Source organism: Cynocephalus volans, chromosome 2 (genome assembly GCF_027409185.1).
Source record: "Cynocephalus volans isolate mCynVol1 chromosome 2, mCynVol1.pri, whole genome shotgun sequence".
Taxonomy (NCBI): Eukaryota; Metazoa; Chordata; class Mammalia; order Dermoptera; family Cynocephalidae; genus Cynocephalus; species Cynocephalus volans.
In genome coordinates this window covers 205693474-205712400 of record NC_084461.1, presented here as the reverse complement: position 1 = coordinate 205712400, position 18927 = coordinate 205693474, and the positions used below count along the sequence as shown (strand labels likewise).

At 44.3% G+C, this 18927-nt stretch overlaps 1 gene segment (V, D, J or C); it reads right to left on the bottom strand.

The window, feature by feature from the left end:
- Window positions 1–6145: 6145 nt before the first annotated feature.
- Window positions 6146–6746, bottom strand: LOC134370760 (immunoglobulin lambda variable 1-40-like). The segment is given in 2 exon segments: window positions 6146–6591; window positions 6701–6746. Coding segments are annotated over 2 exon segments (492 nt in total).
- Window positions 6747–18927: the final 12181 nt, after the last annotated feature.

Genomic DNA, 18927 nt, shown 5'->3' with positions numbered 1-18927 from the left:
ACAGCTGAATTCTATCAAACCTTTAACGAAGAATTAATACGACTTCTCTTCAAACTTCTGCAAAAAGTTCAAACAGAAGCCATTCTCCCAAACTCATTCTATAAGGCCAGCATCATCCTATTACTAAAATCAGACAAATATACAGCAAAAAAAGAAAAGTACAGACCAATATCCTTGATGAACATAGATGCAAAAATCCTCAATAAGATATTAGGAACCAGGCTACAACAACACATCAAAAAAACTAGACACCATGATCAAGTGGAATTCATCCCAGGGATGTAAAGTTGGTTCAACATATGGAAGTCAGTAAGTGTGATATGCCACATCAGTGAAACTGAGGACAAAACCAGGTGATTATCTCAATAGATGCAGAAAAAGCATTTGACAAAATTCTACATCATTTCATGATAAAGACTCTCAGCAAATTACGTATAGAAGGAAAATATCTTAACACAATAAAAGCCATTTTCAACAAACCAATCACCAATACCATCCTTAGGAACAGGAACAAGACAAGGATGCCCACTCTCACCACTCCTATTTACCATAATATTGGAACCAGTCAAGAGAAAGAAATAAAGGGCATCCAGATTGGAAAAGATGAAGTCAAACTGCCCGTGTTTGCAGATGACATGATCTTGTACAGAGAAAAACCTAAAGACGCTACCAAAAAACTCTTAGAGCTATTAACACTTTCAATAATGTTGCAGGGTACAAAATCAACACCCACTAATCAATAGCATATTTAGACTCCAGTAACAAAGTAGCGGGAAAGAAATCAAGAAAGGAAGCCCATATACATTAGTCATCAAAAAAATAACACACCCAGGAATCAATTTAATCGAAGAGGTGAAAGATCTTCCACAATGAGAAACTACAGAACACAATCGAAAGAAGTTAAAGAGGACATGAAAAGATGGGATGACGTACCGTGCTGTTGGACGGGAAGAATTCACATCATGAAAATATCCATTCTACCCAAAGAAATCTACAGATTCAGGGCAATTCCCGTCAAAATACCAATGACATTCTTCACAAAAACAGAAAAAGCATCCCCAACACTCATGTGGAATAACAAAAGACCCCGAAGAGCCAAGGCAATCCTGAGCAAAGAAAAATAAAGTTGGAGGCATAACACTACCTGACTTCAAGTTATATTACAAATCTATTGTAACCAAAACAGCACGGTACTGGCTTAAAAACAGACACATTTATCTTAATAAACTACCCTCTTGGTACTGCTTTTGCAATATCCCAGAGATTTTGGTATGATGTGCTTTTATTTTTGATAGTTTCAAGAAAAATTTCTTGATGTCCAATTTGATTTCTTTTAAGACCCATAGGTCATTTAGGAGGATATTGTTTAATTTCGACATGTTTGGATAATTTCCAGAGTGTCACTTGTTATTAATTTGTCGTTTTAATCCATTGTGGTCAGAAAATATACTTTAAATGATTTCCATAATTTTAAATTTGTTGAGACTTGATTTGAGATCCAAAATATGGTCTATACTGGAGAATGTTTCATGTGCTGATGAGAAGAATGTATATTCTACAGTTATTGAATAAAATGCTCTGTAAATATCTGCCAGGTCCAATTGGTCTGAAGTGTAATGTAAATGCTGTGTTTATCCGTAGATTTGTTGCATGGACGATCTGCCCAGTGCTGAGAGAGGGGTGTTAGTTCCTTCAGTATTATCATATTGGGGTCTATCTCTTTCTTTATGTCTAATAGTATTTGCTCTATATATCGGGGTGCTCTGGCGTTGGATGCATATATATTTATGTTTGTTATGTCTTTTGCTGGATAAATCCCTTTATCATTATATAATGGCATTCTTGGTCTATGTTTATGGTTTTCAAATTATAGTCCATTTTATCCAAAATCAGAATAGCTATTCCTACCCGCTTTTGCTGTCCATTTCTGTGGTATATCTTTTTCCATCTATTTTGTGTTAGTCTGTGTGTGTCTTTACAGTGGAGATGAGTCTCTTAAAGACAGCATACAGTCACATCTAGCTTTTTAATCTAAACAGTCAGTCTGCGTCTTTTGAGTGGAGAATCTAATCCTTTCACATTTAGGGTTGTTCTGAAAATTATTTTCTTACCCTGGCATTTTATCAATTTTTGTTCAGATGCTTTAAATATCTTTTGTTCCTTTCTTACCCATTTATTGTTTGTATTTAGTGTTTGTTGGATTTTGGAGGTGGTAAGATGGAGTTTCTTTCTCTTTGTGGTTTGTACTTTTGTTCTACTAGTGACTTTTGCTCTTTCTTGTGTGTTAAGGATATTGATTATCATTTTTCGGAATCCAGATGCTGGACTCCCTGTAGGATTTCTTGTAGGTATGGTCCTGTGGTCGTGAACTCCCATAGTTTTTCTCGGTCTGAGAAACACACGATTTCTCCTTCATTTCTGAAGGATAGTCTTTCTGAGCATAGTATTTTTGCCTGGCAGTTTTCTCTGTAAGTGTTCTAAATAAATCAACCCATTTTCATCTTGCCTGTAGGATTTCTCTGGAGAACTCTGCTGTGAGTCTGATGGGGGCTCCCTTATAAGTGACTTGACATTTTTCTTTAGCTGCTTTTAGGATTCTCTCTTTGTATTTCAGCCTAGCTGGTTTGACTATAATGTATCTCAGAGAGGATCTTTTTGGAATGAAAATGTTAGAAAATCTGTGTCTTCTTTTCTCATATCTCTAGTATCTCTGTGTCGATGTATGATTATCTGGTAGAGCAGTTGCCTTTTCTATTTTTCTGCTCTGGGTGTTTAGGAGAAAGACTTCCTCTTTTTTTCTTGGCTGTGCTGATGGCTCTGCTGGTGTCAATGCAGTCAAGTGGGCAGCAGGCTGCCTGCATGGTGGCTGTGTCTTGTACTGTGGTGGTGAGCCACTCTTGTAGTGGCAGTGGCTGAAGCAGTGGCTGTAGTGATTCACCCACACAGAAGTGGTGTTTGTGGCATGCTCCTACCTTCAGTGGAGCAGGGGAGGCTGCCCACAGCTCCTGCCTTGTTCCCTGCACATCCTCTGGCCTTCTATCAGGTGGGGGAATCTTGCCCTTGGCTCCTGCCTACATACCCAGGCATGCTCCAACTTGCTGCTTAAGCTCTATTTTGTTTTGTTCAATGAATCCTTCAGTCCCGGGTGTTCTGCTACATTACTTTTTATGCTATCAATCTCATGTAAACTTACTCCTTCTCATTTTGTTTTGTTGTCTGAGTCTTTTTGTATCTCATTGAGTCTCCTTAAGATTGTTGCTGAATATTCCTTTTCATTCCTTTCAAGGGTTTCCTGCTATATGCACTCTGGTTCTTGAGAATTATTGTATTACTTTGGTGGTGTCATTTTTCGTGTTTTTTCTTATTTCTAATATTTGCATATTGATGTCTGGTTATTTGGTAGAGCAGTTGCTCCTTCTATTAGTTTACAGTGGGCTTTGAGGAGACAGACTGCCTCCTGTAGATGTGTTTTATATTGACCATTGAGTGTGGTGTTTTCAATCGATTCCAGGTCGATGCTGTAGTGTGGTCTCTGTGTAGGCGCTTTGCTCATCTTCACTGCTGGAGTCGCATGTTACTGCCTCCATGGATGTGGCACTGGGGCACTTGGTGATTCTTTGGTGAGGTTACTGACACTGTGTTGGTTGGTTGAGTATGTAGGCAAGCTCTCAAATTCTTGGGAGAAGCACCTGGATGCCCTGCCACTCTTTGGCTTAGGTGTGTATCCCTGGGTGGGCTTTTTGGCACACCAGCTAGCATCCCATTTCCCTGATGGGTGCACTGGGGTACACTTGAGCTCATCAGGTTGAATGGGTGACTCTGGGTAGATTTTATTTCCGCTTTCCTACAGGCAGAGATATCTCTTGGGTACTTGCTTCCCCCAGTTGGGGGATGGGAATTTTCTTCCTTACTCTATTTGGGTATTGTGGATTTCTACACTCTTGGTGGGTTCCATGTATGTGTCTCTCCCTGGATCAAGGCAGTTGTGTGGGTTGTGCACATACCTCCCACCCCCAGGTGTTCTACTGTGTGTAGCAGCACAATTCCCCCTGTGGGTTTGGGCACTGAGTTGCAGGTTTGTAGTCACTCACCTCTTTCCCCAGACTCTGATGATGACTTTCCCCCTGCTAACGCAGTCAAGTGGTTGATGGGCCACCTGCACAGTTTTGATGGATGCTGCAGTGGCATTGGCTGCTACTGTGGCTGTTAGCCACCCTTGCAGTGGCAGTGGCTGTGGTTGTGGCTGTGTTGGACCACCATATGGCAATGGTATCTGCAGCACCCTACTCTTGGCTCATGAAGTCTTATGCGCTCTTGCCGTCTGCTGGGAGGGGGCTGCCCATGGCTGTGTCAGCAACTTCTTCTAATGTGAACCAATGCAGTGAGTCCTTCCTTCCTCCCAATCTCTGAAGTATGGCATTTATTCTTCTTTAGGTGCATTCCATCACATTTTGATTTCTAATAACGTTTTTAGTCTTCTACAGGAGTCTGTCCTGTGGCATAACAAGCACTTTCTAACACCTGACTCCCAGCACAATCATCACATTACCCACAGGGACAACTGAAAGCAGGATGAGTTGACCTAGCAGCCTTGCCTCTGCCCAGCAGGACTACAGACCCCCTGCTCTAAGGCCTTGGTCCAGTCTGAAGCCAAGTCTCAGTCTCCTTGGCCTGTCCAGTGCTGTTGGCTCCTTTTTCTCATAGGGAAAATGGAAGATATTGCAAAGTAGGTGTTATAGTGTTTTGTTACATAAAATAAACTTCTGCAAACATTGAAACACAACCCAGTGCCACAATCCTATTCCCTCTGCATTGTATTAATTGATCTGGTGGAAACAGTGGGATACTGTGCTTTCCAAAGACAAAGTTTTCTAACATGGGGACACCATTGAGCGTGAGGGGACTGAATTCATTCCTTAAGTTTTATTCTTCTAACAATATTTGGAAATTTTAACAGGCACAGGTCAAATTTTCATCAAATTTTTTGAGAGTAATTCAGAGGTGTGGATTTCTAGAACTCTTGGCAAGTAATATCATTTGTCTGGAACTCATCTTATTTCTTGAAAATGTCTGTTATAAATAATTCTGCATCAGCAGGGTGTAGTTGATCATGGTCTCTATGTTGGCTGCAGCTCACTCACACCAATACAGTGTCTAAGAGCCCAGCCTCAGTTTCTCTCTTCACCACACCCCATTCCTCAGTACTGGCTACTCTGAAACATGCAGAACAGGACTATTCTGCACCTCATGCTCTGTTCCTCATGCAGGACTATTTAGCAGCTGGATTTCATAAACTTCTTCAGACTCTATATCTTCCTTGCCAGCATCTCTAAGGCTCCTCCCACACCTTGCTAACCTCAACTTTCTTTATTTTCCTCACACAATTCTTGTTCTTACTCATATCTTTACTTTTTGGTCCTCACTCTTTGCCCTGACTTAACCAGCTCCCTAGGGGCTTGGACCCTTCCCATGTTGTTTATACCGTTTCCTGACCTAATGATCCCATCTCAATCCTGGCATGTAGTAGGTGTTCAGTAAATGGTGTTGATGGATGACCTGTGGGATGATGACTTTCCTGGGTCAGACACAGCCACACTCTATGTCCCTTGTCATAGACTGAATTGTGCCCCCTGCAATTTCATATGTCAAACCCCTGATCCCTGTGTGATTATATGTAGAGATAGGACCTAGAAGACACTAATCAAGAGTACTGACATCATTAGGGTGGGGCCCTAATGCACTAGGACTGGCGTCCCTATAAAAAGGGTGAGAAAAACTAAGCTGTGCCCACACAGAGAAAAGGCCATGAAAGAACTGAGAGAGGAGGTGGCCGTCTGCAGACTAAAGAGAGAGGCCTCAGGAGAAAACAAATCTGCAGGCACCTTGACCTGGGACTTCCAGCCTCCAGAACTTTGAGAAAATAAATTACAGGTCATGAGTGGTGAAGGCCCCAGTCTTGCTAGGAAAACCCCAGCAGATTAAAGCATCCCTCATGGCCTCTGTTTCCAGGGCAGCCTGTGCCTGGTGTGCAGAGATTTCTGCTTGATTTAGGATTATCAGACCATATGTTGCTACCAAGGACAGGTTAGGGGACAGAATTCAAGAGGAGAACAGTCCCTCTAGACAGAGTTATCTTAAGTGGGCCTCAGACCCCAGTTTTAGGCAAAAGAAACAAAGAAAGGAAGCAGCTGGCTTGGCCGTCGGTGGGGGCCGCACCGGGAAACCCCATCTCTGGGCAGACGGCAGGTTCTTGTCTCACTTCCCCGCTGGCCTGGAGCACTGTGTGAACACCAAGGCTGCTGTCATAGGACTGACAGTAATAATCAGCCTCGTCGTCAGGCTGGAGCCCAGTGATGGTCAGGGAGGCCGAACTGCCAGACTTGGAGCCAGAGAAGCGATCAGGGATCCCCGAGGGCCGTTTGCTGTCTTCATAGATGAGGAGTTTGGGGGCCTTTCCTGAAAGCTGCTGGTACCAGTGCACATCATACGTACCAATGTTGGAGCTGCTGCCGGTGCAGGAGATGGTGACCCTCTGGCCCAGGGCCCCAGACGCTGAGGGTGGCTGAGTCAGCACAGACTGGGCCCAGGACCCTAGAAGTGGGAGAGACACAGACATGGTGATTCTGGTCCAGAGACAAGAGGAGACAGCAGGGCCCCATGGTCTTCCCAAGGTCCTTTCCCTGGCCCAGTAGATAGTCACCTGTGCAGTGAGCAAGGAGGGTGAGGAGGAGAGGGGACCAGGCCATGGTGGAGATTGTCCCCGAGTCCTGTCTCTGTGGCCCCGCAACTGAAGCAGAGCTTCCCCACATCTCTCGCTTCCCCTCTTCATACTCTGACAGGGGGAGGGTCCGTTCATGCAAATGAGACCCTCCCTCCCCCCAGCTCTTTGACACCACACTGGGCCCTGAGTCAGGCCTCTGTGTCTGAGGATGTTGGGGCTTGGGCATGGATAGGGCCATGTGGGCCCAGGGGGTGGGGAGGTCACAGCTGTGAGCCCTGAGCAGATGGCACCAGGCAGGGCCAGGAGGCTGGTTTCAACTCTGATCACCTCCAGACTCCTCAGGAATGGCTCCCGCACACCCCCTGGTGTCCAGACCTAGACACACCATCCTGTGACCTGGTGACCAGACATCCTCTGGGGCAGCCCTGCCTTCCCACTCTTCTGTCCATTGCCCAGGTCCCATGTCATCCTGATCTGTCAGGATCAAGCACTCCGAATGGTGGGTTAAGGAAAACAAAAGTTTTATACTGAGGAGTGAGATTATAAATAATGTGTTTTTAAAATGTTCATTGGCAAAGATTTACCATCTTACTGGTCTTATTGACCTATCAGTAGAATAAAATATTTGACACATGTTCATTCTCTATTTTATGAAAATAATATGCTTATCATTTTAAAAATTATACTCTTATACCTTAGTAGGTTATCCATTGAGATGCCCAAAGACATCCCCTTTCCCTATCTATGAGTGGCCTCTATTTAAGCTCAGTGATTTCTCTTCTTGGATCCTGGAGTGATTCTCAAGAAATAAAAAGATATTACTTTTGTTGAGTCTTTTTTCTCTGCTTGTTATAGGACAGTGGACTATAGATGAATTATTGGGGTCATCAGCCTATGAGTTGGGAAAGGAGATGCCAAACTAAGAGTGAATTATTTAAGAAATGAAGTGGCCCTGGCACTGAGAATATAACTCATGACTGGGTAGTGACAGAGCACCCCATGGAGGACACTGAGAAGGAGAGTTCAAGGTGGGGAAACAGGAGAGTCCAACCAGGGCTCTTAATGTTTGGCATTGTGCCCTTAAGAGATAGAGTCACAGCTGACTCAGAGCCAGGCTAACTCTGATTCCAGCCCCCAGAACACAGAAGAGGAGGGTGACTGAGATAGCACCACTGTGACCAGGACCCCATGAGGGGGAGACTCTCAGCAGAGGTGACCTGGGGAGTAGTTATGTTGGGATGAGAGCAGTAGGCAGTCCCGCAAGGGGTATGTCAGAGGGAGAGGTGCTGGTGCTAAGTCCCTGGGTCTGTCCTCACCTGAGGGGGGACAGGTGGAGGAGACACACAGGTGATGGGGGGCAGTGATGTCACTGGTTTCTTCAGCCTTCTCTATCTTCCTTATTACGACTGGGAAGAAAAGGCCATCGTGAATATTTTTTTTTTCTGTTTTTTACCTCTCCTGAGACTACAGAATTTCAAATCAGTGTCTCATAGCTGGGAGAGGGTGTTAGTTGGCCTTGGATTGATTTGTTGCACGGACGTTAGAAAGGTGAGAAAGTCGAAGCTTTAGCTTTGTAAGAGTAGAACTACTTGGCCCCTGTCCCCTGCTCATCTCCCAACATTCACAGGCCATGAGCCAACATGAACTAACAATGAGGGTGGAGTGAAAATTGAGGCACATGTTGGGACCACTTAGCAAACCTCCTGTTTTTTCCGCTCCTCGGTGGAGCCTAAATCTTCCAGCATGTTGTCAGTGTTTGACCCCAACATCAAACAGGGATGGCCCCTGTGTTTCTCAAACCAATCAGACAAGCCTTCTCTGGTCATAATGATGGTGTTAAGGGAGAAGATGTGAGTGATCTGGTCCGGTCGTCCTGAAGGCCAGCCTCCTGGTCAAGGAGTCAGAGAGGTCGAGTTTCTTTCATTAAGATTGTTTTTGTTTGTTTCTAGTTGGTGTAATGCTTGGGACTCAGGAGCTATTTTGTCCCCACATTGGGATTCGGCCTAGGTATGGGACTGTTTCCAGTGCCCACCTTTCAGATGGGTAAAGAATCCATCCAAATGCTCAGCCAGACACATGGAAGTCATCACAGATTTTTGTCTTTTCCTTAATCACAAAAGACACTCAATCTTCGAATCTTGCCCATTACACCTCTGTGTTGATCTTAAATTGCTCGTTTTCCTTCTTCAGTTTCACTAACCTAGCAAAAGACATTGTTGTTTCCCCATTAAGTGTCGCCTCTGTCACCTAGTCTCTCTGTCTCAGGTGTTGCCTCAGTTTACCCTTCAATCCATTCTCCACTCTGCAGCTGGAGAGCTCATCATAAATGCCAGACGAGGATGTTTCGGTGACTGCACGTGGCCTCTGCAGTGGAGTGCTCACTTCCTGGAGGTGGCATCTTAATGATCTGCACACGTCCTCCCTTTCTCTCATCCAGATGCATCTAGAGTGGCTTCCCCTGTCCTGAGCCCTGAGATCTGCCATGCTTAGGCCAAATGAAACTTATTTCAATTGCTATGATGAACAACCAAATTTTCTTCTCTTCTCTTCTTGGTAAATGTTGTTACCAAACCTGGAGCATTCTTCTCTCATCCTTCCTTCTAGCTCATTTTTATTACTAATAAAAGTGACATATTCGATATCACCCCTCAGGGTCAGGCTTCTGTGCCCCAAATCCCTGTCAAGCACAGACCCTCTGTGGGGAGTTAACTCCATATGTGTCACCATGGGCACCTTTAATTCTCCTCGTAGACTTGAGTTTAGGGATTGGGAGGAACCGGTGAGATGAGGCTGTAGAGCCACAATTGAGAAGATGCGAACTGGAAATTAAGGAAGGAAATTGTGTTGGGGTGTTGGAGTGAGCAGGAGTGAGCCCATGTTGGGACCTAAAACTGCCTGGGCTGGGGGGTGGGGGTTGGATTTTAAAAGGACAGTTTTTTTCTCTCCACTCTTTCTTCCCATCCCCTGACTTTCTTATCTTTCTCACTAAGTGGGAAAACAAGGCCAAGAAGCTAGTTCGTACTTTGCAAAACTAACAGTTCTTTCTTTGAAACTTGTCAAGTTTTCAGAAATGATCATGGTCAAATGACTGGAAGCTGACCTTGGGCACCAGCCAAGGACACCAGCGCAAATCAAAATCTTGCAGGGTCCTGAGATAACAGCAAAGATGAGAACAGAAAGCACACGCGGCCTTGATGAGACCTTGTACCTCACCCATAGACAAGGACCCCTCATAACTCACATCTCCTTCTCTCCTGCTTTTCACCTTCCACATTCCATTCCCTCAACCCCTCCTTTAAAAACCCCTCAGAAAGTCTAAATCTTTGAGTTGGGATAGTCTACCCTCTCCTTCAGCTAGATACATCTGCTTTTTTAACACTAACCATTTGACTTCTCAGATTTTTTTTCTTTCCTTCTCAGTGGGGCGGACACCCAGACCTGAGTTTGGCAACAGGCATCATTCTTTTAGTGCTAATGACAACACAAAGGAGCCAATCTACACTTTAATGATGGATAATCCACGTGATCGATCATTACACGAAATTAGAAGATTGTTAGGAAAAAGACGAGTAAGCGAATAGTCCTTTAGTAATTCCAGGCATTACTTTTTATCAAATCTTTTATGAAAATAAATCAAAGGTTAGGTAAACGTATCTAGCCTGTCTGTTTTTCATTATCTTTGTCAATCAGTATATGTAATGCCTATAATCAAACAGATTCAAGCACACTTAGAATTAGGCTGGATATAAATATCTGCAAAATGAGTAATTCTAATCATGCCTAACTAGATTTATTGTTTTGTTAGCAGTCCCAACTAAAAAGAGACCCTTTAGTTAAGAGCCCCTTCAAACCCCCAGTATTTCCCATCATGAGCCCAGCCTACATCCTCTGACAGGTCCATCGTACCACTGTGCTTGGGGTAGTGACTAGGCAGGAGGAAGCTCGTGGTTTTTGTCTGATTTCTCCATAGGCTTCCAACACAATGCAAGCATCAATTTTGTCCTGCTCTTTGCTAATTAGTGATAACCAGCCTTGTTCCCAGGTTGTAGCCAAAAAGTGCTCAGGGAGGCCAAGTTGCCTGACCTGGAGCCAGGAAATGTTTATGAGATTCCTGAGGGTCACTTATTCCTGTGGGTCAGGACTTTGGGAACATGTCCCGGGTGCTTCTGCAGGTGCTGTGCTCAGGTTGACAACATTGTTGTTGTTCCCATTGCAGGTGTCTGTGACAATCTGACCTGGAGACATGGTTATGGAGGGAGGCTGATTCAGCCCTACCTGGGCCACAGACACTGGAAGAGGCAGAGACAGGGAGAACAATGAGCCAATTAAGTGAAGGAGTGGAGCAGAGGTGGGCTAAGGCCCCCATGGAGCCTTCCACCCGGAGCAGGTTGGTCTCACCTGGGCAGTGAATGAGGAGGACAATGAGGAGAGGGACCCAGGTCACAGTGCAGGTGCTCAGGAGATCCACATCCCAAGACTCCAGCATGGACATTGGGGTCCCCTAATTCCCTTTTAGTCTCTACAAGTTCCATTGGGGAGGAGTTTCTACATTCACATACATCCCTGCACCCTGACCACCTCCAGCGCCCCTCAGCCCTGGGCAAAGTCTCTGCTGCCTGGAGGAGAACAGGGAGGATGAGGATTTCACCGAACCAGGCCCCCTGGGGTGAGACAGCCTGGCCCCCGATGGCCTGTGTGTCCTGGGAGGTGCTGACAACTGCGGTCACATCACGTCACAGCTGTTTGCTCAGCTCCCTCCCACCTCCTGAGGGGTTTCCCAGCTGGCAGGGCCAGACACATTCATCCTCTCAGACAGCCTCACATCGCCCCCTGCTGGCCCCATGTCCCTTGACACCACCAGGACACAGACCTGCTGACTCCCCTGAGGGTCCCCCAGGTGTGTACTTGGTTGTGCTGTCCCCTCATCACCCGCTGATGCTCAGAGGGATGATGGGAAAGCTGGGGTGGGGAAAGGGGCTGTTATCAGAGCCCGAAACAGAAACAATATGATTATAACAAGTGACTTCACTACATGAGCGAGCCCATCATTCTTATTTCCATTGTGTTTTACCAATAAGAAAGGGCAATTTTTACAGATCTCAGCTGCACCTAGTAGATGTCTTCACATCACTGAGAAGTCAGCAAACCGTGTCTCTATTCAGGAGGCACCTCCTGTTTCTTTATGTTTGAAATAGTTTCCTGTGTTTCCCATTCTCAATGTCATCCCTCTCACCATCAACATGGCAGACTTTGAGGATAATCTCTATCCTTTCTGCCTTTATGAATTTACCTGTTCTGGATATTTCTTATACAATCGTGCAATAGCTAGCCATTTTTGTTTGGTTCCTTTCACTAAGCATGATTTTTCAAGGTCCATCCATGTTGGAATATGCATCAGTTCTCCATATATTTTTATGGCTAAATAGTATTATCTTGTATAGAAGATGGATCTATTATATTTCCATATGCATTGTACAAAAATTTAAAATATATGTGCACACCTTGTCTTGGCTAAACAATGTGTTGCTTTGCCTCCCACGTATTTGTCACCCCTTTTCCCCTGGGTGACGGAGCCGCCAAAGATTACTCAAAGCCCATCTCTTTTGAGCAGTGAGAAGCCCCAGAAAGGGGTTAATATCCCAGAACTTCCTCAAGCATGAGGCATTTCTTCCATTTTGGGAAATTAAGCGTGAATTGGGGTTCTCTTCCTGCATTTATTCTCCAGACCAAGAAGTTACAGGAAGAGACATAGGTGGGGTTTTGCTAAGTACAGTTTAACAAGTTTTTACAATAGAAGATGGTAACATTCAGTAAAAACAAGTCAGATGACATTCTATTTAGACAATAAAGTGATCCACTAACAAAGGCTTGATTTAGCAAACATTCCTTCTCCCTCCAGCAGCTTTTTAGTAACTTTATTTTTTTATTTATTTTTTTTATGATACGAATATAGGGTGGAGTTCACAGCTTTTATTTTATTTTATTTTATTTTTTAATTTTATTTTGTCGATATACATTTTGGCTGATTATTGCTCCCCATCACCAAAACCTCCCTCCCTTCTCCCTCCCCCACTCCCCCCCAACAATGTCCTTTCTGTTTGCTTGTCGTATCAACTTCAAGTAATTGTGGTTGTTATGTCTTCTTCCCCCCCCCCGGTTTTGTGTGTGTGTGTGTGTGTGTGTGTGTGTGTGTGTGTGAGTGTGTGTGTGTGTGTGTGTGTGAATTTATATATTAATTTTTAGCTCCCACCAATAAGTGAGAACATGTGGTATTTCTCTTTCTGTGCCTGACTTGTTTCACTTAATATAATTCTCTCAAGGTCCATCCATGTTGTTGCAAATGGCAGTATTTCATTCGTTTTTATAGCTGAGTAGTATTCCATTGTGTAGATGTACCACATTTTCCGTATCCACTCATCTGATGATGGGCATTTGGGCTGGTTCCAACTCTTGGCTATTGTAAAGAGTGCAGCGATGAACATTGGGGAACAGGTATACTTTCGACTTGATGATTTCCATTCCTCTGGGTATATTCCCAACAGTGGGATAGCTGGGTTGTATGGTAGATCTATCTGCAATTGTTTGAGGAACCTCCATAGCATTTTCCATAGAGGCTGCACCATTTTGCAGTCCCACCAACAATGGATGAGAGTTCCTTTTTCTCCGCAGCCTCGCCAGCATTTATCGTTCAGAGTCTTTTGGATTTTAGCCATCCTAACTGGGGTTAGATGGTATCTCAATGTGGTTTTGATTTGCATTTCCTGGATGCTGAGTGATGTTGAGCATTTTTTCACATGTCTGTTGGCCATTTGTATATCTTCTAGAGAAATGCCTACTTAGCTCTTTTGCCCATTTTTTAATTGGGTTGCTTGTTTTCTTCTTGTAAAGTTATTTGAGCTCCTTATATATTCTGGATATTAATCCTTTGTCAGATGTATATTTTACAAATATTTTCTCCCACTCTGTTGGTTGTCTTTTAACTCTGTTAATTGTTTCTTTTGCTGTGCAGAAGCTTTTTAGTTTGATATAATCCCATTTGTTTATTTTTCCTTTGGTTACCCGTGCATATAGTTGGGTCCTCCTTTTTTTGATCCAGTCAGCCATGTGTCTTTTGATTGGGGAATTTAAGCCTTTTACATTAAGAGTTGTTATTGAAAGGTGTTGATTTATTCCTAGCATTTTATTGGTTGTTTGGTTGTCTTAGGTGTCTTTTGTTCCTTGCTTTCTGATTTACTTTTTGGTTTCTGAGTTTGTTGGTTCCTTAGGTTGTAGATAGCGTTTTTGTTTGCTTGTTTTCTCTTCATGAATGACATTTTTATTATACTAGTGGGTATTGATTTTTCTTGGGTTTTTATGGCAGTGGTAGTTATTTTTCAGGAACCAAACCCAGTACTCCCTTGAGGATTTCTTGTAAGGGTGGTCGTGTGGCAGTGAACTCCCGCAGTTTTTGTTTCTCTGAGAAATATACTATTTTCCCTTCATTTCGGAAGGATAGCCTTGCAGGGTAGAGTATTCTTGGCTGGCAATCTTTGTCTTTTAGTATTTTGAAAATATCATCCCATTCCTTTCTAGCCTTTAGGGTTTGTGATGAAAAGTCTGATGTTACCCTGATTGGGGCTCCCTTATAGGTGATTTGACGCTTCTCTCTTGCAGCTTTTAAGAGTCTCTCTTTGTCTCTGAGTTTTGCCAATTTGACTATAACATGTCTTGGAGAAGGCCTTTTTGGGTGAATACATTTGGAGATCGTTGAGCTTCCTGGACCTGAAGATCTGTGATTTTTCCTATACCTGGGAAGTTTTCTGCCACTATTTTTTTGAATATGTTTTCAATGGAATCTCCATTTTCCTCCCCTTCTGAAATACCCATGACTCGGATATTTGAGCCCTTAAGGTTGTCTGATATCTCTCTCAGATTTTCTTCAATGTCCTTGATTCTTTTTTCTTTCTTTTTGTCTGCTTGTGTTATTTCAAATAGCCCATCTTGAAGTTCGGAGGGTCTCTCTTCAACTTCGACAAGCCTGCTGGTTAAACTCTCCGTTTTGTTTTTTATTTCACTGAATAACTTCTTCAGTTCAGCAAGTTCTGCTACATTTTTTTTCAGGACATTGATTTCTTTGTACATTTCCTCTTTCAGATCCTGTATACTTTTCCTCATTTCCTCATGATGTCTAGCTGTGTTTTCTTGTTTTTCATTCAGTTTCCTTCAAATTATCACTCGAAATTCCTTGTCAGTCATTTCAAGGGCTTCTTGTTCTATAGGATCTAGAGTATGAGATTTATTAAGTTTTGGTTGTGTACTTTCTTTATTTTTTGTATTTCTGGTATCTTTTTTTTTTGATGTTTATTCATTGTGGCAGGGGGTTTCACAGTCCACCGGTTTGAGACTAATAACTAACTAGGATGTTGCTTTGGTTGCCAATTTCGTATGGCTCCCTCCGTGACTGCTCAGTTGGCCTCTAGTGCCTTGTGTGTGTGGTTGCCTCGGGTCTTGGGCTTCTCCGGGGAGCCACCTTTCTGGTCAGCTTGGACTCTGCTGGGCTGGTAGATCACGTACCACAGGGTGTGTGATCGCTGTTGAGCTTTCACTTCCTGTGCAGGACTTCTCCCTGTTCCGTGTGCTCTGGCCCAGGCTGTTGGATCGTGCAGTGGCGACCCCACAGGGTGTGTGGTTTCTGTCGAGTCTCCGCCTCCCTGGCCCCATGTCTCCCCACTCTGTGCGCACTGTGCTGGGCTGGGTCGTGTCTTCTGCAACCCTCGTCTATCAGCTGGGCCTTCAAGACCCTGCTCGGCACCGCCTCGCCCAGGAAGTCTACCAGGTTTCTGCTAGGCGCAGACGACCGGTCGCTCTCGGTGCCTTTGTAGCACTATGTAGATCTTTCTCGGGTCTTGTTCACCTTTGTATCCCCCCGGTATAAACCGAGTCTAGCACCCTCCTGCAGCCTGCTCTCCGGCAGGTTCAAGCGGAACTGAGAACTCTCCTACCGCACTATTCCCAACTAGAAATTCGTTAGGCTTTTTTCTGAACTGGTGGCCACAGAGATGGTAACTGCCTCCCAGTAACAGGAAGTTTACTGGGGGCCGGAGTCCAGGGTGTGGTGGAGTGACAGTCGGCCCGCCCGTACTTCTTTGCCCTCCCGACACTGGCCGGGGACACCCCCGCCACCAGCCCGCCAGAGAACCGCGGAGGGAGTGGGAGGGGAGGCCGGCCCGCAGGCTCCGGAAAGCCCCAGGCCGGGCCAAGCAAGTGGGAAGGGTCAGTGAGGGCTGAGCCAGGCGGAGCTGCGAGCACCTGGGAAAATGGAGGCAGCCCCAGGCAGTGAGTGACCCGGTGATGCAGGTGGGAGCCGGGTGGCCGTCAGCCCCCCAAACAGGGCTGGTCCAGGGGTCACTCACAGGGTTGTGCCAGGTCGGGCGCTCACTCTCTGCCTCTGGTTTGCCGCCTTCCCCATTCTCGGCCGCTGTCACTTCGGGCTGTTCAGTCGCGGCGCGGCTCGGGCGCTCCCAGGAATCTTCTTTAATGCCAGCCTAAAACCTCGAATCCTGAATAGGGCAGCTGGCCGCCTTCAGCGCGGCCCCGGCCTCCGGGATCCTGTCTGCATCCACAGCAGCCCTGGCGCCGTGTTCCCTGTTTAGAGACTCACTTTTGCAGCTAAGAAACAGTTCTTTTCCTGCTCCACACTTCAAAGCTGTTGCCTGTAAATGAGGCAGCCTCTCCTGCCGAGGGCAAAGTGGCGGTCACCCCCCACGACCGGCCAGCAGCAGCGGTCCTCCCTTAAGAGATGGCAAGAGGAAGGTCCACAAGTTTCCCGGCTGCCTGAGGCCCAGTGGCCGCCTTTTCCACCTCAGCTACTCCGCGCCAACCACCGCAGCCACCGCCATCTTGAAACGCCCTTTAGGAACTTTACATATCAATTAGTAACCTGTCTGTCTTTGAGCCAGCAGAGGGAGGTTGATCCAGATTACTGGGACAAAATTGGTGTGGTGACTGTTCTAAAATTGCTGAAATAGTTTATGACCAATATTTGGTTTGTTGAACCCCTAATCCTGAGAAGACAATCAAAACTTCAGGTACATTTCTGCTACCTGATGGACCATTCGAATATTTATGGAGGGATTTCATTCAACTGCCATTGTCAATACGTGTCTTCTGTTTGTACAGAAGCTTCTCCACCCAGGAAGGCCTATGCTGTAACAGTAGCTAAAAGGTTATTAGAAAATGTGTTTCTCTCATGGGACGTTTCTGGAGAAATCTCCAGTGATAGAGGTATTTGCTTCACTGGACAAGTTATAAAACAGTTAAATGAGGTATTACAGATACAATAGCATTAAGCCAAGCTAATTGAATTGACTGGATTGCCTTGGCCAAAGGTATTATAGATTGATGACAATCAGATCTACTTCCAGTGACAAACATAAGTTGACCCCTTATGAAATATTCACTGGAAGGCTTATGCTCCTAGTAACAGAATCTCATGCATCTTCTACTCTCCTAAACTGTGATATGACTAAATGATGCAAAGCTTTAATGAATTATGCCAAAGTGCATTCTTATCAGGTAGAGGAAGCTTTTCATGGTTCACTGACTGAGTGTGATCAAATCCTTCATGATTTAGATCCTGGAGATTGGATCTTTTGGAAATGGCATCCAAGAAAGACTGCCCTTGCCACCCAAACTGCAGCAAAACTTTGGGACCTTTAATTTGGGACCACATCTCACAACTCAAGAGAGCCCCTTGAGTGTCTTGAAACTTTACACCTGTTGGAGACCTTAAGATAAAGCTAACCAGGGCAGTTTCTCCTCAGAAGCGGACAGCATCCTAGATTTGGGCAGCCTTTCCAAGATCATGTATCAAGACTCCTCTACCATTATGAAACTCTACTCTTATTTTTTTTCATTTGACTTCCTCTTTCTTTTAGCAGAATAATGCTGTAATTAGAATTTTACAGTCAGTAGCTTCTGTTGGTAACTAGACAGAGTGTTGAATCTGTCATGCCAAACACAGATCTTTGCATGACCTGGGGCATCCTTTGGTTTACCCAATGAGTAACTTTGGCAATATACCTAATGTAACTGTTCAAATTGTACTAATGGTAAAATTTCTGAACCCTATTTTGATTTAACCCAGTAATTGGTACAAGAACCAGGACCAACAAGTATATCACAAGACAGGGTTAGTACCAAAAGCCTAAAAGGAATTTCTTGCAAATTGATTTATGCACTAGGGTACTATAGTGCTCTTTTAACCTGTATTAACTTTGCCTCGGACTTTGGCTAGCAACTGCTTATTTTACCATTTTAAGTAACGTATCCATAAACAATAGAACTAGAAAAAGGTCCTTGTGTATACCTATAAGGTATACTTTTATTTGTAGAGGATTTAGCAGCCAATCTCATACATGGACATCATTTGTAAGGTTTTTTTCATGGCTTGGAATAAATGTAAATGAGGCAATAATTAGAAAATTATCCCTTACAATAGTCTCTATAGCAGATACTACTGCAAAAGCTATAGTTGCACACCAGACTTCTTTAAATTCTCTTGCTAAAGTTTTACTAGATAATAGAATTGCTCTCAATTATCTACTGGCTGAAAAGGGAAAAATCTGTGCAGCTGCTGACACTTCTTGTTGCACATGGGAAAATACCTCTAGAATTATGGAAACTCAGTTACAGGGAATTAACAAACAGGCTGTTTGATCAGAATGGGTAGAATCTTTGTCTGCCTCATCATTTGATCTATTAGATGGTTTGGTTCATGGGGACCATGGCTAAGGAGCATACTCCAAACTTTCGGTATTATTCTCCTGATAGTCGTAATAATAATCTCCCTGGTGCACTGCATTCTCTCAAAAGTTTTAAATGTTTGTGTGCAGCCATCTGTGAACATCAAACGATCTCTCTTTGACTGGAATGACAAAAAATCAAATAAATGCATAATCATGAGGACACCGTAACCTATGAAAGATGTGTTGAGACTGGAAGCCCAAAGCGATGGTAACTGAGAGTACAGCTGGTGCCCTAAGTTTTGGTCATACTTGGGTGAGAACCTCATCAAAAAGGGGGAATTGTTAAACAAAATTATGGGAGGCCTTTGTTTTGGACTGAGCTTCTGCATCAGTCCCCAACAGACAAGACCAAACCAAAATGGAGTCATTCATGTTAAGTGCCACATAATCAAACTGAAACTTTAAGGAAGCAGATAGATC